Raw genomic sequence first — 24,681 nt, forward strand, 5'->3', positions numbered from 1 at the left:
ATTCGAAAATCGGCCCGGGCCGCAAAACTGATAATCGCTGAGTCATGCAAATAATCGCGAAATCACTGTACAAATGTGTTACTATATATAGTAACATATGTATTAAATAACTGTATTACAGGTATTGAAACCATCCGGAAACGATTGAGTAAACGACCGTTCAGAGGAAAATTGTTGAGGTTTGATGAGGTAGATCAATGGAGAACCATTCTTGTTCAAAAAGTAAATCCGAACCTGTCTGAAAGTGACATTGTTCGTTACTTTTTAAGAAATGGCGGGATGATAGACACAGTCCATATCTACCTTCCTCTGAATGCATTTGTTGTTGTCTTTCGATTTACTGAAGGTAACCTTTTTGTTTTGACATTTTATTGTTAATGAATCTTTACAAACTGACTCGATACGCATGAATTAACTTCATAAACCATTTTTGTATAAGCATTGTTTATTAGAAGTATTCTTCTAAAAAGTGGTTAGAAGTTTTTGTTACGACATCACAATATTAGGCAGTTTTAACTTAACAGATAAAGAAGGTCATTTCCTTTTGTTTCAGATGCTGAACGTGTTTTATCGCAAAATCCGCATACTATATCTGAAAGAGCGCTTACTGTCGAGCCATTCTTCGCAAGTCTTCAAACAACATCTCTCAATGAGATCCCTACACAAGAGCCTCTTATTTTGAACGATTTGGACCGATCCATCGTCAGGTTTATATTTCTATATTAACACTTCAACTTCCCTTCCTTAAATGAACTGACTTTCGGCAATTACGTTTATCATCCGGTGAACGCAACATCTTCGGATATGTTCGGATAGAAATACACCGCATAACAATATACATGAAAATTGTCCATCTTGTTATTGTTTGTATTGTCTCAGCAAGTCCCGTAAAATATAAATCAACATTTTAGAAAGTGTTAATTTATGATATGTTAAATGTAGTGTTGCCATGAGTGTTTTAATTTTACGTTTAAAGGTGATTCAAGTACATGTAGTTGATGTTTTCCCGCGTTATTGTGACTTCATTTGATAAAATGTTTCCGGTTACAGTCGGGTCGGGCTATTTACAGAATGTGTAAGAAATGACTACTGAAACGTTTTCTTAAATGAAATGAAGTATTTGTTTTAACAATTCTTAAATTGAATAATAAACTATTGGTGTTAATATAAGTAATAAATTGCGGGGTCATTATCGAGGATATGAACGCAATTGGGTTGTTCAAAGTACGCGTGGAGTCCTTCGAATTTCATTCACTTTAACCAGCCCAATTGCGTTCATACCCCGATAATGACATCAACCCCGCAATTTATTCCTTAAATGTACACTTGGTACGTTATTAGTTATTTGTCGAGAGGAATAAGAATTGTTGCATTATCTGTATGTGTGATCATGTAAAAAAATTTATATTGTCACTTGCACTCAAATCGGTTCCATATGCCGTGTTTGCTCTATTTGGTAAGTTTGTTTATCTACAGTAGTTTGATCACATACCAGCGAAAACGGACTGCTATTTATATTATGTATATACATGAAGTATTTTCAATAATAACATTGACCTGCTCTTTATAGTATAGTTTTGTTGCCACAATATTCAATAACTCATTATTAGAATTGATTTAAGAACGAGCCGTTTAAAAAAAGCCCGTACTTGTAACCATTTAAAGGGTATTTCTCGTGTTACTTGATTTAAAAGTGATACGATAGGATAATTCTAGCACACCGGATAGGCATTTCCGGTGATTTCAGCCGTGCTGGAAAACTCCATCTGGCATCCCCCCATGCCAGATGAGTCACGCGCTGTGACGTAATACTTTCAATTTCTATTATTAAACAATAAATGTAACCATAGATATGCGATTTAAATAGATGAGTCCCATTAACATTAACCTTACAAAAATATTCCTTAAAAACAAAACAAAATAACCCTTAAAAGACGTGATATCGAAGGAACTTATTGACGTATGCAGTGAATAAAATTACTGCGCGTCATGACGTCAGTAAACATCATCGCACGCGCTTTTTGGTGAAATGTACAAACACGCGCTTTCTTATGTATTTTCTTCACAAAAAATGATGTTTAAGGTATGCTAGAAAAATTATCTATCAATGTTGTCCGTTCCGGATAGAAAAATCCGACCCTCGGGCACGCTGCGTAGCCGGTAACTCGGCAAGCCTCGTTACCTGGCAACGCAGGTGCCCTCGGGTCGGATTTTTCTATCCGGAACGGGAACACATGACAGATATTATTAATAGAACACCTTAAATAGATAGTACCGTGGATGGAACGACTTTATCTGGCTCGGCTATGGAATTAATTGGGTGAGCCTAAATTCCTCCACCATGCCAGATAAATCTTTTCCATCCATGGCGCTAACCTTGTTTTCTCAATGTCATTGTTTAAAGGGACCTCTTTACGTTCTTTAGGATTTGTTTTTATTTCCTGTTAAATTTGAACAAAATGCTGTTAACAATGATTAGAAACCAACAAAAGTTCAAGCAAGCTCTATTGTGGATATCAATTACAGAATATGCTCGTTTTATTATTTTTATGCCTCTACAGAAAATCATCGACTTCTTTGACCGTACCTGTACATGTTGTTTCTGTTCTAATGAAAAGGTTCTATCAACTACTATTTTTTATGTCACTTAGGCCGTTTTTAGTTTCATTCCTTGGAATGCGCTTTAAATTTTTCAGATTCATACAAAATTCAGGAGAATATCGAAAAGATTTGGAATGTGAGTTAGCTACACTCAATGGAAAGGTGGTTTGGCCAGGTGAATTACAATCTGACGAAAACGACGAAAGTGACAAACACTTGAAAGTTATTTGTACAATTGATCCGACCCAAAAGCCTCTTAAACCTCTTAAAGTAAATCTTAAAAACTGGCAGAACAATTGTTTAGGAATAATTGAACACTTTTTTCAACAATTTGAGACGACAAGGACAATTTTAGTCGCCAAAGAGGTTCGTATGTCTCATTTTTCGTTGTTGGATAACGTTATAAATTATTTTGGTAGTCTGTCAATAGGCACTGCTCATTGAAAAAGATCAACTTTAGTCCGAAGCAGGAGTTTGAGGTGCTTTTGTAACAATATTATATAGGCGTCAAAAGGCATTTAACTAGATGAATATATGAACTTATCATTATGGAAATGGCTTTTGATTGATATATATTTATACTGTTCGTGATAAGATTTTATCATGCAAACATGTACTCTAATATATCTGTTTTATAACAATGCACTCAAATAAGGACAAAGACAAAACAGTTCTATTAAAATGACCCAACCATACGGTATTTCGGTACGTGTAGGTGTTATAATTCATTCCGATCTCCTTTTTACATGTAATACACCTTTTAAGAATTGTTGACATTGCAATTTCGTGGAAATGCTTTGACTCGAAATGACGAACGGTTTTTTCTTATCATCTAGGTCTGGAACACCTTTAACATGTACCTTGACGCTAGTGCAGTTGACGACCCTAAAAAGAAGTACCGAGTTGTTCGTAAAATTATTGAGTTTCGAAGCGTTGAAATTGTCGGCAAAAAAGAATTTACAAAAGACTTGTACGTCAAACTTACATCGAAGGTGGATGTACTCGAAAAGGATTTTGTCGCTTCACAGAAGACAGACTGTCTTCACAAATTCGTTCAACTCAATTACAACGAAATGTCTCTACTTCAATATTCAAGAGCACTAGAAGAAAAAGAAATGAAACCGATACCAGATACCTGTGGCCTAGAAATTTGGGTAATATTAATTAGTATGTTACGTTACATAGGGTCGGACATCAAAAAAAAATCGTGTGAAATGTCAACAAATGTTTTGTAGCAATGGAAATTCATCATCACAAGGTCAAATAAAAGCTCCATTAAGTAAGAAAAATGCGTCATAAAATTGAAAGATGTTATGCTGAAAATAACAAAATCATGTTTGAATTGGTATCTTTAAGTTGATGTTTGATTTGTGTCAATAACAGGTGAAGAACAGAACAGAATAGAACATATATTTTATTAAGACTTATACTAACGTACATCGTCTAATCACATACCAATTCACTTAAATATGTCATGTGTATGTACAAGGTCAGTTTTAAAGTTGAACAAATATTTGTGTTACATGAGCGTTATTCAATTATAATAAACTACTATAAGGTATAAATATGTAAAGGCAGTAGTGTAACAGCTTCATAAACAGGTTGTAAAAGAGGATGGACAGAATTATGTAGCATTGTTTAGAATACAGTTACTGATACATAGTGACTTAACGTATTTACAGAGCTTAATAAGCTCAAATCTTGTTTAATAGTTGATGATATTTAAACACGGAAGGGCGAACATAATGATGACGTTTTATGTATTCCTGTCTAATAACTAAATAACATGGGCATATACGTACAAAGTATGATCAATTAAAATAAAGTTTGAAACGTATTATGTCACCATTTAAAGAATATGTGACGTGGTTCATCTAATTAAACATAACCTAACTCAAAGATGTATACTAGTTTTATGGATACAGTCAAAAATTATTAGTGTGTTTCAATATTTTAACAGACCAGCACATGCCGGTCAATTTTGACAAATACATCAGAAGGAAATAAAATACCTTCAAAGTGAATAAAAATGTCTGGCAGATAAGTCCAACCAACAACACGTCCAAACTACAGTCGAACCCCGTTGGATCGAACTCGTTTGGCTCGAATTCCTCGTTGGCTCGAACTATATGTAAAGGACCGAAATCTTTATACTGAAGGTTAACAATCCCGCTTGGCTCGAATTTTCTGAGGCTCGAGGTACTTTCGCCGGTCCCTGGGAGTTCGAGCCAACGGGGTTCGACTGTAGTATATTGATATCATTATGGGCATATATTTTCATGGAATATATATAAAGAGCGTATAACCACCAGAACGTTGGAGTTGGAAATAAAATAACTAAGTACCCAGGGAAGTAGAAGTTATATAATTTTATGGTTTTCATTCAAGTCGACTACTTACAATCGGATTTTATGATGTATAATTATTTCCTTCAGGGTGAAGTTCATTCAATCACAGAAGTAATCGATAAGATAGACCGAAGTATTAACAGTTATTCGAGGGAAGTGCTAAATACAGCTAAACATGGTTAGTATTCGGTAATAAACATAAAAACAAAGTTGATAACTTTAACAGTGTTCTGAACAATCTGTTCACTGTGTAATTTATGTTCCCTGGTATATTCGAATCTTCGCAGATCAATCATACAATTGATAATTATCAAATTTACCAAGCATTTTGGACAAAAATTTAACCCAATTAGTTTATGAATGTTAAGTCTCCAAATGTATTGATTATTATATAAGTATTGCGTTATCAATAATTAAGTGACTGTCTGTAAGTTAAAACTTTTAAAATTAATCTTAAAGTTATTAGTGCTGTTGAAAAACATATTCTATATTTTAGTTTTAAATGCTAAATTTCATTTACCACATTACTAGTATATATACCAAAATTATGTAATGTGTTTTAACGTGAATAAACAACACACAAATTAAAATATCTGAACATGAAAAACCAGTCAAATTTGTGCACACGCCCGAATGGTTATTTTTTAATTTTTTTAACGTCCTATTTTCTTTTAAGGAATAACTTGTAAGACGATGGACTTACTGAAGACTCCACAAGCTAAAGCCTACATCGCCCATATTATCGATAAAGCGATTGGGGAATCATCCAAAGCTTCCTACATTGTAGACATCGATAACAACATTGAAGTGTGCGCTTTGGACGATAAATCGCTTACAGAAGCCATCAGAATTATCAGAGATTCAATCAAGGAAAAAGAACTCAAAACATTAACTCCACGTCATCGAGCTATTTTAAGTGGACATGACGGCGATATTTTGTTAACCAGTTTGCAGCAGAAACACATGGGTCTATTTTTGAGTTACAAGAACAAAGATGGTTCGATTAGCTTTGTCACTATTGATTCTATTCTTGAAGAGGTGGAAGAGATGATATCACTGTTTATTGATAACCATGAAGTAATATCGGAATTCATCGAGGTTGGAAGTGGACGTTTAGCCTACCTTTTAACATATAAAGCAAACGAGCTTGAAACGATTGAAGACGAATACCGACCAAAAGGCGTAAAGATAACAGCTGTAGAAGGGATAAGGAATGGTTTTTCCATTAAAGGAAAGAAACAATATACCCGGGAAATAGGTTGGAGGTAAACCCAGTGATATATTTGTATAAAATAATTTGATTGTGTAAGCGTTTGGCAGAATTATATTATTTGGTAACCCGTTGCTAATGGATGAACAATTGTAACGTTTGATTGATGTTCATGTCAAGTAGGATCATATTATAGAAGTGTTACTATTGGTGTAGCTAGGCTAAACTAGGTTCCTGTTGTTCTTATTACTAGATACGTAATTACAAATATACATACTGTGATAAACATACCGTGAAACTTGATGTACATTACATTTATTTTCGTTTTACATCTGACAGACTACATGATATACATACCGTGACAAAGGATGGCCTTTATTAAAATACCTCTCTATAGAAGTAATTCATACATCTCTGAAACTTAAAACTTGATGTACTTTACATTTATTTTCGTTTTACATCTGACAGATTACATATGATGGTTGACGTAATTGTTGAGAGGAGTCATGAACTTAAATGGGATGGTTTCAATGAATGCCTCGAGGGGAACCATGCACACGGTGTTCAGTCAAAGATTTCAGTAATCGGGCTTGAACATAAATGTGTGGTTAAAATATCGCCAAATAAAAGACACAGTCGAACAAACAATCGCCCCAATTTGATTAGAACGGAGTTTTTCACCACAATTGGGAGTCGAAACAAATCCCTGTACGTTGTTGCGGGTGATATTACCGACATTGATGCTGATGTTGTTGTAGTCCCATCACATTCAACTCTCCAGCTTTCTGGTGGTATCGGACGAGTAGTAGGTGCTAAAGGTAAATGTCAACGTTTTGAACAAACGAAATTCTCAAGCTCGAGCTTGCTTTGCTCAATTTTCTCGCTCCCTTGCAGTTTTAACAAAACACCGAAATTCACTAGTTTAGTTTAAACTTATTCATTTTACAACGACTGTGAAAAATTATTACAACATTATATTAATCACTCTCGTTGGCACGATTTTACGCGAAAGTGTGGTCTTGTGTTGTGGGGGAAACTCATGGAGTATCCGGAGGAAACCCACATGTCCGGCTTGGTGACCACAAACCAAAATTAAATGCGCCCAGGCCGGGAATTGAACCCCAACCGCCTAGGTGAGGAGTGAGTGGGATAACCACTGCGAATTTCATTAACTATGGTAAATATATATACATATATAGGTATTTCCGCAGAGCTCGTAAGTGCATGTCTGCTTGGCTTCGACTTTTGTATCTTTACACGAGTTCAAAGTTAAATATTAACACCTTAAATTCCATTTCTTTAATAAACGGCTTTTCAGCAATTTCGAATATTTTCCGATGAATGCAAAATCTTCGGATATGTCCTCTCGAATCATCGCGTATTAATATAAACTGTTTGTTTATCTTGTTTTAGCGTGTATTGTGTCAGCAGGCCACGAAAACTTTATTTAACATGTTGAAAATGTGTATTTATGATTTGTAAAATGTATTGATGTCATAAGCGATTCTGTTTAATATTAAAAAGAGATTTAATGTCTGAACTGTGTAAAGATTAAATTTTCCCCTGATAAGTATGACGTCATATGATGAACTATTTCCGGTTAAGGTCGGGTCGTTGTATTTACAGAATGGGTGAGACAGAATTACTGTAAGTTTTTCTTAAATGAAATGAAACACTTTTTTAACAATTCTGAAAAGACACTATAAACTTTTGGTGTAAATATAAGGAATTAATTGCGTGATTGATGTCTTATCGGGTAAATGAACAGGGTTGGGCTGGTGGAAGTACGCGTGGAGTTCTTCGGACTCGACACTTTTAACTAGCCCAACTGCGTTTATACTCCATAAATGAAATCAGTCACGCAATTCATTCCTTGTTTATATCCCCAGCAACCGGGGATATGCTGTTTTTTTCTGTCATTATGCGGGCTTTAACTCATAAAAGGATCGACGGATATAAACAGTTTATGTTACACAAGTTTAACATCATAACATACCGCTCAACAATAGTTGAAAGGTCCTACTTTTTAACGGAGTTTTAGCCAATTTTCATCAAAGACTTTGCACATGACTTCTTTGAAAGCTATAGTTTTGAGTGCTGGGCTCGTCGCTGTAGTTTTAATTAAACAATTAAATACTTGTACACATTTCCCCGCTGCTCAACATTACCATCAAAAAGTTTGTATTATATATTGTAATAGAAAATGAATTATTGTATAGATGTTTTCACCTTTCATTAATGCCTTCATTCCAGGAGGATTTGAAATTCAGAAAGAATGTTGTGACATAGTCAAAGTCAAAGATGGCCGCGTTTCACAGGGAGATGTGTTTGTTACAACCAGTGGAAACCTTTCTGCCAAACATTTACTGCACGCTGTCACCCCGTACAAAGATGATTTCGAACAAGATGCTGTTAGAATTCTGGCGAGTTTGGTGGACCAATGTATTTCAAAGGCATCAGCACTTGGAGGGAGGTCTATAGTGTTTCCGTTGATCGGAACTGGTCAATTCAACTTTGATCTTAATACAGTTGCCGAGGTTCTTCTTACGAATATACTGACGTTTTGGAAGGAGGAAAATGATAACACTTTAGAAAGAGTTTACATTTGTGATATGGACGTAGCAAAGCTTAAGAACGTCATTTTGCAAGCTAAACAAATGTCAGATTACAAGGAAAACGATGGTAAGTTTGTTCGCATAAATAGCATGCACAGATCATTTATGTATAATTAAATTTGTAAAAGTAAAGAAACTGTGGCTAATATATTTAAGTTTAGGATTCATACCCTTTAATTTCATGTTCGGTCGATAGAGCTTATATAAAATCTTTATTTTTTTGAAAAAATGTTGGTGGAGGGGAGGCTGGTCGTCCGTAGAGCATTTAAACAGGCTCCATTATCACGAAAAAACTTAAGTCAAATCTCAAACTCAGTCTCAACACATTTTATAACATAGCATTAAAAATAAATAAAAAAATCATATATGTTTATTACAGTTTTATAAGCGCATTCTATCATAGAATATGCTGATAAAAGCCTTTGGTCGAATTCCAAGGTAAATATATTCTACAGCCAAAATGTATTTGAGTACAATTCTGTATTCTTTGATTAGATTCGGGTGAAATTCCATCGAACCGCCAAAGTGGAAAGTCCATACAATGCGATGTCACAATGGAAACTTTAGCTGAACTGCAGGTTTGTAATCGGACAATTGTCCTTATTCCTAACCTTTGCTATATGTTTAATACACCTTTTTGAGGTCGTTACTAAAGCCCGAGTGCGTAGCCCTTAAGCTGTTTTAAGGGTGTTTGCAGAAGGTAACGACCAAAAAATGTGCATTATCGCCATTATTATATCAAATACACACCATTAGTTACTTAGTGGTTAACAAAGCTGTAAAAAGTCACAAAAAATGAACAAAAAATGAGTGTTTATTTCTTTTAGAAAACATACTGGATTAATTTGCTTATTAACACGCATAACCTATCGGGAAATCGATTAATCACCGTTATATCTATACCTTGAATATATATGTTTTGGCAACTAATTTAAACCGGACAACTTAGTGCCAACGATCTGGCTAAAGCGCTTCATGAATTTATCTTCGGCATCAAAGAAAGGGAACGTTGAAAAAATAATATTTTCATTGCATACGACGTAATGGAATTATGTCCACATTATTTGTTTGTTTTGAATTCATATCGGCAGAAATTACATCAGCCCAGGGGAGGGGAGGGGAGGGGGTATAAAAACTGCTTGGTTTTTGCTCGTTAACATCCCTCATTACGGACCAAAAACACACATTTTATGCAGTTTTTATATAACATAATGCCACATTGTATTGACATAGTCATATTGCAGTTTTTATATAACATAATGCCACATTGTATTGTTATAGTCATATTGCAGTTTTTATATAACATAATGCCACATTGTATTGTCATAGTCATATTGCAGTTTTTATATAACATAATGCCACCTTGTATTGTCATAGTCATATTGCAGTTTCTATATAACATAATGCCACATTGTATTGTCATAGTCATATTGCAGTTTTTATATAACATAATGCCACATTGTATTGTCATAGTCATATTGCAGTTTTTATTTAGCATAATGCCACATTGTATTGTCATAGTCATATTGCAGTTTTTATTTAGCATAATGCCACATTGTATTGTCATAGTCATATTGCAGTTTTTATATAACATAATGCCACATTGTATTGTCATAGTCATATTGCAGTTTTTATTTAACATAATGCCACATTGTATTGTCATAGTCATATTGCAGTTTTTATATAACATAATGCCACATTGTATTGTCATAGTCATATTGCAGTGCAAATGCGGGATAAAAGTGAATGGGTAAGGTTTAGAAAAAATAAGATTGGGTAGTGAGGTGATAATATTAGATCAGTAATCAGTCATAAATAATATAGTCTGAGTTATTGTGCTTATCAGGCGGATGTTTTTGTGAATGCAACAACCCGGGATATGAATCTACGGATAGGTGCTCTTGGGAAGGCTATTTTAGATGAAGCTGGAGAAGAGGTTGTGGACGACATCAAACGCGAATACCCTGATGATATTCGATATGGAGAAGTTGCTATATCTATCACAGGACGTATGAAAGACCGTGTTAGAGCATTTTTCCATGGACATATTCCTCAATGGAGTCCGAACAATGTCTTTGCAGAAGTCGTAAGTACAGCCTTTTTCAGAAAAAATCGTGATATTACAATTAAGTTAAACCAATGCGAACAATACAGAAAACTGAAATACGTTTCGTCATTTACCGATTATTATGAGTGCCGTGCCATTTTGTTCTCATCAGATCTTATCAAGATTTGTTACTGAGTGTATACAAGAGGCTAATCGGCGCGGTCACCGCTCAATCGCATTCCCCGCGCTCGGATGTGGCATGGGAGGATATCCGCCTGACATTGTGGTGTCGACTATGCTTGGTGCAATTACCGAGTTTTCAAGAACAACTCCGCGAACTACAGTTGACCTTGTGAAGTTTGTTATTCCTCAAACAGATCTTTTTGAGGTAATTGTTCTAAACGCATAAAAAAAGAAAAATGCGCTTTTGAATTAGCAGAACAATTTACATAATAAAGCATGGTGTTTATGTCTTGAAAATGTAATCATTTAAAAGTCACACTGAGTTATTATCTATGTATTAAATGTCTGATTAGTTATTGATAAAAATGTGGTAATTTAATTCACTAAACGGACCGAGTGTCCAGAACTTTGTTAAAGTTAACAAAAAAGTTATATTTGAGATCGTTGCTGCTGGATGTTTAAAAGATACACTTATGACCAGGTCCCAATATCACGAAAAAACTTAAGTCGAATCTCAAACACAGTCTCAACACAATTTATCACATAGCATTAAAAAAAAAATCATATACGTTTTTTACAGTTTTATAAGCGCATTCTATCATAAAATATGCTGATAAAAGCCTTTGGTCGAATTCCAAGGTAAATATATTCTACAGCCAAAAATGTATTTGAGTACAATTCTGTATTCTTTATAAAATACTCATGTATATATTTTGCTCTAGAATTAGTTTTTTTTTTGAAATATTGACAAAATCTGTTTATCAACACATTCGATGAGAAAATACGTTTTCAAAAGGTACAAAAGAATGCAAGATTTTGGAGAATATTATGTTTTTATATGGTGAAATGAGTTGAGCCTGAGTTTGAGATTGGACTGTATTTTCGTGATACTGACGCCAGCTGTATTTCTTATAAGATTCCAGACAGCTGTTTCAGCTATATTTGTCTATATAAATCTTTAAGCACATCCTTGTAAATCTTAACGTTTACAAAGTTAACAACCATGTCGTTAATCACATTGTCATTCTTATCAAAGTTCTAAAAAACGGCCCATTGTTTATCGAAGAAGTCAGCTACACTAACGGTCATAGCTCAGTTTTCGTTATTTTTGTATACAGTCGAACCCCGTTGGCTCGAACTCCCAGGGACCGGCGAAAGTACCTCGAGCCTCAGAAAATTCGAGCCAAGCGGGAATGTTAACCTTTAGTATAAAGAATTCGGTCCTTTACATATTGTTCGAGCCAACGAGGAATTCGAGCCAAACGAGTTCGAGCCAACAGGATTCGAATGTATTTGTTTTCTAACAACAGTACTCGTTTCTATTGAAAGGTGTTTAATGAGTTTGTATACGAAAACAAGAGTATAGAAACGAAGAGCTTTGTCAGAGAATACTTTGGCCGTTCCCGGTCAGTCAACGACTTTCTTCTGCAAAGTAAGTTATTACGGTAATAGTGATGTAATATAAGCTATTGTATTATGTTTAATTTGTGAGTCTGTAATGTTAAGTCCACTAGCGTGGTAGAGTTTTAACACAACAAGTGCTAACTGCTTAACGTAATTTATTCAACTGATCTTGGGCCTCAACAAATGGCGGGAATATGTGAGCATGCGCATTCAACATACATAATATAAAACATCCTCTTTGTTTTGAAAGAAAGAAAGAAATGCCGACAATTATATTGCAACCTTTAAGTGACTTAAATTTATTATTCGTTTAAATGTCAGTTCGTTTAAATGTCAAATGGTGCCGTACAATTTGAGTTTTACTCAACTGACCTTGGGCCTCAATACATGGCGGGAATATGTGAGCATGCGCATTCAACATACACAATATAAAACATATTATACAAGTGATTCTTGATATAGGTCACCGCTTAGAAGTCCAGTGTGTTTCAGTAAATAAATGTAAACCTATTTTGGTATACATATCCAAATGACTTATCTTGACCATTTTCCCCCCATTTTTCCCACAAAGAATGATAAAAAATGCATTTGTCGTAATTACAAAATGCAACACAACAGAAAGAGTAATCTAAATTCAGCGGGCACAACGTCAGTACTGTATTTGCGTATCATGTGACTTTCCTAAAAATTTCTATGTTACTTTATATGCCAATGATTCTCGTCATTTTCATAAATTATATTGAACTGAATAATAAGGAAAGAAGACAAATAAGTGACACATTAAATCGGCGGTTTTTTCAACCCGAGAGCAGAATGTCGCCCGAGGCGTAAGCCGAGGGTGACATTCTGATTCGAGGGTTGACAATATCAATGTCACACATGCTGCCAAATGATATTCATTTTATTATTCTGAACCATACAAAGTGCATAAAAAGTTGTTGTTTTTTAATTCATATAAGTTAACAAGATAAACAAAATATAACATGATAAAATATTTATATTGGAACAGAATTCCAATGTTTACTTGCTGACAGTTCCTATCGACTGAGATTTTGTGTACACATTGAATAGTGACATCACTGCTGTGTATGTATCAGGGAGGCAAACATGTCATGATTTAGCTAAAATATTGAAACAGTTATTTGCCCTTATATGACATTCAAAATATCACTGCGGTCACTTTAACCTGACAGTGAATTTTCGGTTGGTCACGTGTCAAAAAGATTTTAAATGTTTCAGATAGTTAAAATATCTCTTTTTCGGTTAATGTGATTTTACCATTGTAGACAAAAGTGAGGTATATTAACACTAAATATCAATTTTAGGAAACAGTTACCAGATTCAAGAAGGTCCTGTGTCTATTAAGTTGGTTCTTGGAAACATAATCATGGAGAGCGCACACGCAATTGTCAATTCTACCAATTTGGCCTTGAACTTGAAGCTTGGTCTGGTGTCATCTATGATTCTTTTGACCGCGGGAAAGGTCATTCAGCTTGAATGCAACACTGACGGTATAGTCTTAGAGCTTTTAAAGCTGCTCTCTCACAGATTGAACGTTTTGACAACTGTTTTATAAAACTGCTGACAAATAATTAAATCACTTTTTTATATTTAAGTTCAAAAATTGATGTGTTATGCATTTTTCTTAAACCGTTAGTAACGGTTTAAGCCCTAAAACATTAATTTTCGAACGAAAATATGAAAATCTACGATTTGATTTTTTGTCAGCAATCTAATATCATTGGTTTGCAGATATTTACGCAAAATGTTGCTCTTTCCAAGACAAAAAATAAAACATGTTGTAAAACTGGTATATCTGTGAGAGTGCAGCTTTAATTAAAATAATATCAAACTATCGAGATCTAGTAAAATAATTTGTAGTCTTCATAATGCAGATTTGTTATGTGATAATTTCATACGACGAATACTAGAATGTGGTTTTATAGCTTGTGAAATAGCCTCAACGTTTATATTGAATACTTTTTGTTTAAAACAGAGAAGAAGAAACAAGCCCAGGAAAATAAAATAGTTACAACAGGCCCAGGGAGAATGTTATGCAAGCGAATCATACACTTGGTCGCCGGAGAAAATAAACAGCAGTGGGAAAAAAAGGTTAAACGTTGTCTCCGGACGGCGGAAGCGGAGAATCTGCCAATTGTATCGTTTCCTGCAATCGGTACTGGTAAGTGATGACATTATGTCTCCTATTGGGTGTCTATAAGGCTTTCATACCTTTGCCTCTAAAAACACAGATGTATGGTAGCTGCTGGACTTGCTTCTGAAATATGATGTAGTCCAATTTCTACTCCATCTGGGGGTTCTTACGGTTAAACCGTAGGTAGGCTTCTTGTATTCCGCAGTGCATTGTAAAGGATTACTAGCGCGCTTCATGAAATTTGATCGCGTGCCCTACTGCGTTCATACAGCATAAACGCAAGACAAACGCGATCAATACTTAAATAAAATCATAAACATCAACGTTTCTGTAGTGAAATGATATTAGTTAGATAAATGGGTAAATCCTCATTTCCTTTAAATTTTATAGGTCGATGTGGACAACCCGCCCATGTCATTGCCGACGTGATGGCAACAACTGTAAAGAAGTATGTTGAAAGCACAAAATACAGAGGCATCCTCAGGGCAATTAGAATTGTGATCTTTGATCAGGAAATGTTAGACGTGTTTAGAACAACCATTAACAAAAGCCTCTTGAGCAAAGAAAAACAGTCCGGAGGGATTCCTATATTCTGTAAGTTAACCATGAAAGATAAAAGAGCTCACCCCCCCCCCCCCAGCCAACCATCGGTTTTGACTGCATTTTTTACTTTTTTAATGTTTGTAGCCTTGCGACTGGTTCGCAATATAACATTATGCTAAATGATTTATGTTTGTAGCCTTGCGACTTGTTCGCAATATAACATTATGCTAAATGATTTATGTTTGTAGCCTTGCGACTTGTTCGCAATATAACATTATGCTAAATGATTTATGTTTGTTGCCTTGCGACTTGTTCGCAATATAACATTATGCTAAATGATTTATGTTTGTTGCCTTGCGACTTGTTCGCAATATAACATTATGCTAAATGATTTATGTTTGTAGCCTTGCGACTTGTTCGCAATATAACATTATGCTAAATGATTTATGTTTGTTGCCTTGCGACTTGTTCGCAATATAACATTATGCTAAATGATTTATGTTTGTTGCCTTGCGACTTGTTCGCAATATAACATTATGCTAAATGATTTATGTTTGTAGCCTTGCGGCTTGTTCGCAATATAACATTATGCTAAATGAGTTATGTTTGCTGGAAATGGTGGTTTCAAGATCGAGGCATTGTTATCCCTTTTAGAATTACCTATATAAATATCAATAGTATATTTCGAAAATATCTTTTCATATTAGTTTTAGTTTGACATTTTCTAGGTATGGTCGAAAATAAAATTATTATTATATATGTCGAGTACATTTTGAATCTTAAATAAATTGGTGAAAAATAATTTTATTCAGTCAGGAGAAAGGAAAGCTTTGAAACCGAGGCTGATGTCAAATTCCACATATTTGCTGAAACAGAGGAAAAAGCAGAACGAGTCATTCAAGAACTTGAATCCATGAAGACGGAGGAGAAGATCGCTTTTCCGTCCTCGTTTCTAGGCTGTCTTACAGAATCACAGGTAATTACTTATAATACAATGAAAGAATTGAAACTAGAGAACCAAGCCCAGTAGACAAAATGTATTGTGCTGTGACCTTGTAAAGAGCCACAAAGGTCAATAGCTAACATTAAAGTGAGGCACTTAATAAATGATGGGGTTACTGCCTGGAAACAACTAATGAAAATAGAAATTCACGTGGGAGGTAATCGGTTAATGAATACTCAATCTCACACTTAACCCTTTAAGCGTATATCGATTGCACAATCTCACACTTGACCCTTTAAGCGTACATTGATTGCACAATCTCACACTTAACCCTTTAAGCGTATTTTGATTGCACAATCTCACACTTAACCCTTTAACGCTTATATCGATTGCACAATCTCACACTTGACCCTTTAGGCGTACATCGATTGCACAATCTCACACTTGACCCTTTAAGTGTATTTTGATTGCACAATCTCACACTTAACCCTTTAACGCTTATATCGATTGCACAATCTCACACTTGACCCTTTAAGCGTACATCGATTGCACAATCTCACACTTGACCCTTTAAGTGTATTTTGATTGCACAATCTCACACTTAACTCTTTAAGTGTATTTTGATTGCACAATCTCACACTTGACCCTTTAAGTGTATTTTGATTGCACAATCTCACACTTGACCCTTTAAGTGTATTTTGATTGCACAATCTCACACTTAACCCTTTAAGCGTATATTGATTGCACAATCTCACACTTAACCCTTTAAGCGTATATCGATTGCACAATCTCACACTTGACCCTTTAGGCGTGCTTTGTATACTTTGTATATTGAATACTGAATCTCCCACTGTTCCAATTAAGCGTATATTGAATGCACAATCTCGCACTTAAACCTTTAGACGTACATTTATATTGAACACTGAATCTCTCACTAAACCCTTTAAGCGTATATTGAATGCACAATCTCGCACTTAAACCTTTAGACGTACATGTATATTGAACACTGAATCTCTCACTAAACTCTTTAAGCGTATATTGAATGCACAATCTCGCACTTAAACCTTTAGACGTACATGTATATTGAACACTGAATCTCTCACTAAACTCTTTAAGCGTATATTGAATGCACAATCTCGCACTTAAACCTTTAGACGTACATGTATATTGAACACTGAATCTCTCACTAAACTCTTTAAGCGTATATTGAATGCACAATCTCGCACTTAAACCTTTAGACGTACATGTATATTGAACACTGAATCTCTCACTAAACTCTTTAAGCGTATATTGAATGCACAATCTCGCACTTAACCTTTAGGCGTGCATGTACGTTGAATACTGAATCTCTCACTAAACTCTTTAAACATATATTGAATGCACAATCTCGAGCTTAAACCTTTAGACTTACATGTATATTAAATACTGAATATATTACTAAATCCTTTAAGCGTATATTTGATAATCAATATCACACTTAACCCTTTAGTCGTATAGTGAATAAACAATCTGACACTTAACCCTTTAAGCGTATATTGATTGCACAATCTCACACTAAACCCTTTAAGCGTATATTGATTGCACAATCTCACGCTTAACCCTTTAACGCTTATATTGATTGCACAGTCTCACACTTAACCCTTTAAGCGTATATTGATTGCACAATCTCACACTTAACCCTTTAAGCGTTTTTTGATTGCACAATCTCACACTTAACCCTTTAAGCGTATATTGAATGCACAATCTCACATTCAACCCTTTAGGCGTACATGTATATTGAATACTGTATCTCTCACTGATCCAATTAAGCGTATATTGAATGCACAATATCACACTTAACCCTTTAGGCGTACATGTATATTGAATACTGAATCTCAAACTGTTCCCATTAAGCGTATATTGAATGCTCAATATCATACCAACCCCTCTAGGCGTACATGTACATTGAATACTGAATCTCTCACTAAACCCTTGAAGCGTATTTTGATTGCACAGTCTCACACTTAACCCTTTAAGCGTACATTGATTGCACAGTCTCACACTTAACCCTTTAAGCGTACATTGATTGCACACTCTCACACTTAACCCTTTAAGCGTATTTTGATTGCACAATCTGACACTTAACCCTTCAGTCGCACATGTATATTGAATACACAATCTGACACTTAACCCATTATGCGTAGTGTATCGTAGGAATGTGAGTATGATTGCTATTTTTCAAGATTATATCTTTGATCGGAAAAGAGTTTTGTTATATAATACTGATCAATATTTAATATTCATGTATTGAATTGCTCAATGATCGCTGGTTGATATCATCCAAGCGTTCATCATATTGTTGTAGCATTGTTATGAGAAATGTCGTCTTGTTTTAGGAACACGAACTTAAGAATATAGCACTTCGAAGAAGGACAGTTAGAGTTAGTATAGACAAGAAGGATGGATTCATTGCCGTGACTGGCTTAGAATATGATGTTGTACGGACCAGACAAGAAATAGAACGATTTCTAAAAAAACATTCAAATGGTATTTAATATATTATAAGAATACTATTTCAACTTTATTTAAACGTACGGCATTGTTTTAATAATGCTTTTCATACATATATTGTTCTGGTTTTATACAAACAATAGTTGTTTTCTGTATTTAATATTTAACCTGTTTCCTTATCAGTAAACTATATAAACAATGCTGCTTATTTTGTTTGACAGTCAATGTGGAACGTCCAGACCATTGGAACATGAATGCTGCTATTTGAATCCCGTTGCAAATATCAAACAGCTGTTATGGGATATAAATCTATTAACAATCTCACACCGAGTTATATAAAAGACAATATTAAGATATCTAACAATACGCGACAAGACATCGCTCACATTCGACATAAAACAAAATACAAGAAACACTCGTTTGCATGCTACAGGGGGAAAGTTTGGAACTTTTTACCAGAAGTAATACGTAAATCCAACATTTAAACAAAGACATTTAAAGCCTGCTGCAGGAAGTTTTTGTTTCATCATCAATTGCAAAAAAAACAGTTGTAAGAATTGTATGCATAATTCAATGCATATAGTTTGTACGTATATGTCAAGTAAGGTGTTTATACATGTGTCACTGTCCTACTTACTCAGTTCATTAATTTTTATGAGATTTTTTGTTAATATTTAGATACAAATTGATGTATTACTATGTATTGATGTGTTAAATGGATGTATTATGTTCGTGTTTTTCATGTTTTCGTATTACAATTTAATACGTACCATTTTGAAATAACATAAATTTATGCTGACGTTTTCATTCTAAGCATTTTTTTCATGTCAAAACGATCATTTATTCCAGTAATAGGTCATGATAAAAAACTGTGCTTTTTAACAAAATGTATTTTTGCGTTACCGAAATGTGTTTCCTCATATGTGTTTGATTATAATTTGCATCACTTGATTAAGTGACATTTGTGCGTTTGTGTGAATGCGTGTGTGCGTGCGTGCGTGCGTGTGTGCTCTTTCAGGAGGCCACATTGTAAATAAGACGTGTGCTATGTTTGTTCAAAATATAATGCCTATATCTTAATGTGTTAACGTCTTTAAATAAATTATTATTATTATTATTATTATTATTATTATTATTATTATTATTATTATATTCATGAATCCCCAAAACGTGTTGAACTGCATTACTGCAGATTACCCTGACTAAATAATGAAACACAGTCGTTCTCATAAGAAGCTACCTTCTGGTACATATGTCAAGGTATGAACATGTTTAGCAGAAGATCGTTAAATACCATCAACCATCTTTTATGCTGGTCATAGTTTGAAGGAAATAATGTGAACATTGAATTAAAAATTTGAAACTTAGTTGAATTTGGCTATATTAGCATAGTTATGTTAATATATAGTTGTGGAACTTAAAATCTGAATAAATGCCTTTAGTGCTATTTGCTGACTAAATGTTAAAAAAGAACTATTCAATAATTTCCTCAAAACATTTTTGTTGCCATGTCTACCGTTAATTTCCTTGAAAACAGTTATTTTCCGATTATTGGGACAATAATCCTATAAAATTCCATGTATGACAAAGAAATGTTTGAAAATTAACATCCATTTAATCTGTTGCAGTATTTCAAAAGTTGTTGCAACCTTTAATGAGGACCAAAAAATCCATTGCGTTCAAGATGTCCTCAAAAATAGCAATAGTTATCTCTTATTATAACATACATTTGAATAGATAGAGATAGATGATTTAATGCATACCGTTCATGTTCATATTGTTCCTTAAAATAACATGTTGCATTGACTACCTCCAGGTTAAGGTCAAGGTAATTCAAGTTCATAGTTAAAAAATGCCACACACTTTGAGACTTCATGTATTTTTGCTAATATTTGATGCTAATGCTATCCTACCTGTTATTACTATGGGACAGAATAAATGTAAATTCACTGATTCAAATTTCTTTTTTCACATCAGCTTGCATTTATGGAATCGCGTACATGATCGAGTTAACTACTAACGATATGGTGCCCTCCCTTATATTGCCACCAACTCCAACATGGCCACATTAGTCTATGTTATAAGAGCTGCGAGAAGGTTTGTTTGGATATTTATGGGCTTTAATGTTTGCTCAAGTGTGGTAATTTCGGCACAAAAGAGTCTTAATTACAGCTGACATGCGTTTGTTTAGCTTTCTTTATAGCCACGGCTAAATGCTAGAGAAGTGAACTGACCCTCTGAAGTGTGTTTGTCGTTGGAATTCATGGCTGTAGTTGGAATTTACAGACCCTTGAAGGGTTTGTGTAGAAACATTATGTGATTTCAAATGCTCATTGAAATGCGGCTTTAGTGTTTGCTTGGTACACGATGGTCTTAATTGTAGCAGGAGTTGTTTTATTTGGAAGTAAGATGGATGTAGAAGAGCCCTCCTTTGGTATATTTGACACAAGAGATCCTTTATAGCAGCAGTATTACTTGGCAGTGGGCACTTGATTGACTTGAGAACCTTCATAGGATTTCTTTACACTAAAACGTCTCGAGTACAGCAGAACTTTAGTTTATTTGGTACTTGATAGAGCTTTATAGAGCGCCTTTATTGGCATAATTAATTGACAGAAAAGCTGTTTGGACACAGCAGACACACTGGTGAGTGGATGGCTGAATTGAGTTGATGGTAGCCAAAATGCGGTTGAATGAGTTTTTTGATATTACAAACGTTTTAGGGATATTATTTATTTGATAACTTGTTCAAATAAAGTGAAGAAATATGTAATACCGCTGTCGATTCTATGATCAATTCATTAAGATGCACCTACAGCTTCCACGCGGGCAAACATGCAGCAGCAGTAGAAGTATAGATGTAGTAGCTCTTTCAATTAAGGTACCCTAACGTTTGTGTTATTATAGTCGTACAAGTAGTAGTGAACTTCGTAGTATTAGTAGTGGAATTCGTAGTAGTAGTAGTAGTAGTAGTAGTGGTAGTAGTAGTGGTAGTAGTGGTGGTAGTGGTGGTGGTAGTGGTGGTGGTAGTAGTGGTGGTAGTAGTAGTGGTAGTAGTAGTAGTAGTAAGTAGTAGTCTTTTGTAAAAATAATGTTATTAACAAAGGCTTATGAGTTCTTTATTTTCATTTAGTCATTTATCATGTCCATGTGATCTTTACAATTTTACATTTTGGTCCATTTTAAGGTTTTAAAACCCTCTGTGCATTGTAATAGGACGTGACAAATTGATGATAAATATCTGTGTTTCGATACGTAACATACATGTATCAATTTGTCTGATTAATACATTCCAGGAAAACTTAAAGTTCATAATACGTATTTACAAATTTAATTGCACATTTCCGTTTAAGAATAAATTATGTCAATATTTTATCACTTATTTATCATTTAATTGGACTGGTGTATTGAAATGGTCTATATCCATTCAGCTGAGTCATCTCTTCGGGACAATCTATTATATATTGGTTTATAACTATTCAGCTGAGTCATCTCTGCGGGGCAAACTATTATATATTGGTTTATAACAATTCAGCTGAGTCATCTCTGCGGGGCAAACTATTATATATTGGTTTTATTGCCATTCAGCTGAGTCATCTCTGCGGGACAAACTATTATATATTGGTCCATAGTTTATGACCGGGGAAGGGCATTGAGAGTAAAATAATAATGATAACCACATTAATGTTTAGACCAATTTTAGGGTTAACAAAGTTAAAGATGCACTCTTACTCCCAAATAGGATTAACCACAATTAATAATATTGTTGAAATATTCCAAAAAAGATAAATAAATGTTGAAAACGATGGTTCTTATGAAGGATACCTAGTAAAATTTGTAAGAAATGAGCACACAACACGGTATTTCTACTTCATGTGACTATAGTAGACCTCGGTAAATCTTTTAGCATACACCAATCATTTTATATTTTTGCGCTTCCTGCTATTAAATACACGGCTACAATAGTGTTATAAGTAATCAAAATTTTACATAAATGCGTTATTTAGTAAGACGTTGAAGGTTAATCAGTCAAAATTAATGTTTGTTATACATGTGTATATATTGATTTCGAATAAGAGTGTCACTTAAATATGCTTGATTGTTAATAATTTGACGGGTATACCGTAATTTACTTTTTTATATAACATATATATTTCATATCAATTATGAATTACATATCTATTTCAAGAAAAGGAACTTTATCCGATAAGTGCATTTTTGGGCGTTGTTAATAGCCGAATACTTTCGATAAAATAATTCAGGAGAAACTTAACCTGTACACACCTTAATAGACAATATTAAAGATGCACTCTTATTCCCAAATAAGATTTACCACAATTAATAATATTGTATTAATATTCCAAAAAGGATGAATAAATGTCGAAAACAATGGTTTTTATGAAGGATACCGAGTTTAATTTGAAGGAAATGAGCATAAAACAAGGTATTTCTACCTGATGGGACTATAGTAGATAACAGTAAATCTTTAAGCATTCACTAATCATTAAATATTTTTGCGTTTTCTGTTATTAAATACAGGGTTACATCCTTGTAATCAGTATCTCATATTTTCCATAAATGCATTATTTAGTAAGTAGTTAAAGGTTTATCAGTCAAAATTTATGTTTGTTATACATGTGTATGTATTGATTTTGAATAAGAGTGACACTAAGAGTCTCTCGTTTGGTGATTGTCCTTGATACTTGGGCTTATAAAGACGAACATAAAACAAATAATCAAGAGCTGGAAATCGACATCATCTGCAAAATAATATAGAAATAAAATAATTAAGGAGATACACAATTGTTTAATAAATACAAACAGTTACATATTAATATTTAATGCGGTCGAATTTAGCGTCTAAACTTTTGGATCAACTGATACATACGTCAAATTACTAAAACAGAACTTCAATAGTATCATGATACTATTGTGAAGACAAATTAAGCATATCGGGTCTATAGGAACATTATTTAGCATCTTCTCTTTGTTAACAAAATATTACCCTGTAGCTCAGTTGCATATGCATTCAAAGAACAGTTTGAATATACGAGCACACTCGTTAAACACTTTTCGCTTCGTTATAGTGTTCTTATTGATTAAACTCATTATATTTTACCCTTATTATTCAAATTAGCTGCCGTCAGTCATAATATATTTTATACCCTCTTTAATGGAAGGCGACATTTGTTCCAAACACGTTCAAAGACCATGTATTCTCTCAATAGGAAACAGGTAGAAAGCAACAATGGTTTATAATCTAATCAGAGTGAAACTAAGAATACTACATTCCGATAAGAAAAGAAACCGGAAATTTGTCGTATCCAAGATATAAAATAACACTAGACCACACTCTCGCGTAAAATCGTGCCAACGAGAGTGATTAATATAATGTTGTAATAACTTGTTTCACAATCGTTGTAAAATAAATATGTTTAAACTAAAATAACCATAATCAAAGTATACTTTACATAGCTTTAGCAATTTAGCAAATCAAAATCGGTCAGGTTTCACATAACATTAAGGTTTTAAATGGGTTGAGACTTAAATTCTTGCTAACCTCAAAATTGATCCATTTAAATTGTGTGAGCGTATACAAGTCAAGTTTTGTGTAACCCAAATATAAATATCTATAACAACAGCTCGATATCGCCGCTCAATGCCCTTTTTGGTTTCCTTTCAGAATTGATATAATGCAATCATGGATGGCTGAATCACATGGGCGTCATATGGTAGCTCTAAATATATCTCTCGGGCTTCTATTAACATCCAAAACTGCAGTGGCATTTTGTGCAATTATCTCTACTCATTTCGCGTAAACCAAAGTAGTTCTCTAAACAAATTAGCACCATGTAAGACACTAGCAACTAATTTCAAGCATTATGTTACGTAGTTGCAATCGATGGCTTGCATAAATGTTCTTTAAAGCACTACTTGAATGTTTCCCAAAATGGGTGTGAGAAAAATTGATCTTATACCTATGCATCTATGAATTACCTCACTGTGTGAAAACTTTTAACGTCTTATCCGATTGAATAACAATGTAATTTGCATACTTCGTCCTAAATCACTTCCAATATAAAATTATGCCAGACAGTTGGCCTTTTCATAAAACTCATCGGAACATCCACGGATATCAAAT

The 24,681-nt window shown here is 34.1% G+C and overlaps 1 protein-coding gene across 2 annotated transcripts in view; it reads left to right on the forward strand.

Moving 5' to 3' along the window:
• The window catches only part of LOC128220582 (protein mono-ADP-ribosyltransferase PARP14-like), a 38,322-nt gene extending 18,694 nt beyond the window's left edge, over positions 1-19,628 (forward strand). For both annotated transcript variants that reach the window (XM_052929030.1, XM_052929031.1), the window contains exons 5-22: positions 122-346; positions 554-707; positions 2,697-2,967; positions 3,438-3,755; positions 5,037-5,127; positions 5,626-6,214; positions 6,628-6,977; positions 8,413-8,841; positions 9,270-9,352; positions 10,621-10,860; positions 10,994-11,209; positions 12,334-12,436; positions 13,734-13,919; positions 14,405-14,590; positions 14,954-15,157; positions 15,919-16,082; positions 18,425-18,575; positions 18,761-19,628. In XM_052929030.1, coding sequence (XP_052784990.1) covers positions 122-346; positions 554-707; positions 2,697-2,967; positions 3,438-3,755; positions 5,037-5,127; positions 5,626-6,214; positions 6,628-6,977; positions 8,413-8,841; positions 9,270-9,352; positions 10,621-10,860; positions 10,994-11,209; positions 12,334-12,436; positions 13,734-13,919; positions 14,405-14,590; positions 14,954-15,157; positions 15,919-16,082; positions 18,425-18,575; positions 18,761-18,807 — 4,007 coding nt within the window. In that variant the 3' untranslated portion in view covers positions 18,808-19,628. The remainder of the gene's footprint in view (positions 1-121; positions 347-553; positions 708-2,696; positions 2,968-3,437; positions 3,756-5,036; positions 5,128-5,625; positions 6,215-6,627; positions 6,978-8,412; positions 8,842-9,269; positions 9,353-10,620; positions 10,861-10,993; positions 11,210-12,333; positions 12,437-13,733; positions 13,920-14,404; positions 14,591-14,953; positions 15,158-15,918; positions 16,083-18,424; positions 18,576-18,760) is intronic.
• The last annotated feature ends 5,053 nt before the right edge of the window (positions 19,629-24,681 follow it).

The sequence above is a fragment of the Mya arenaria genome, chromosome 15, assembly GCF_026914265.1.
Source record: "Mya arenaria isolate MELC-2E11 chromosome 15, ASM2691426v1".
Lineage (NCBI taxonomy): Eukaryota > Metazoa > Mollusca > Bivalvia > Myida > Myidae > Mya > Mya arenaria.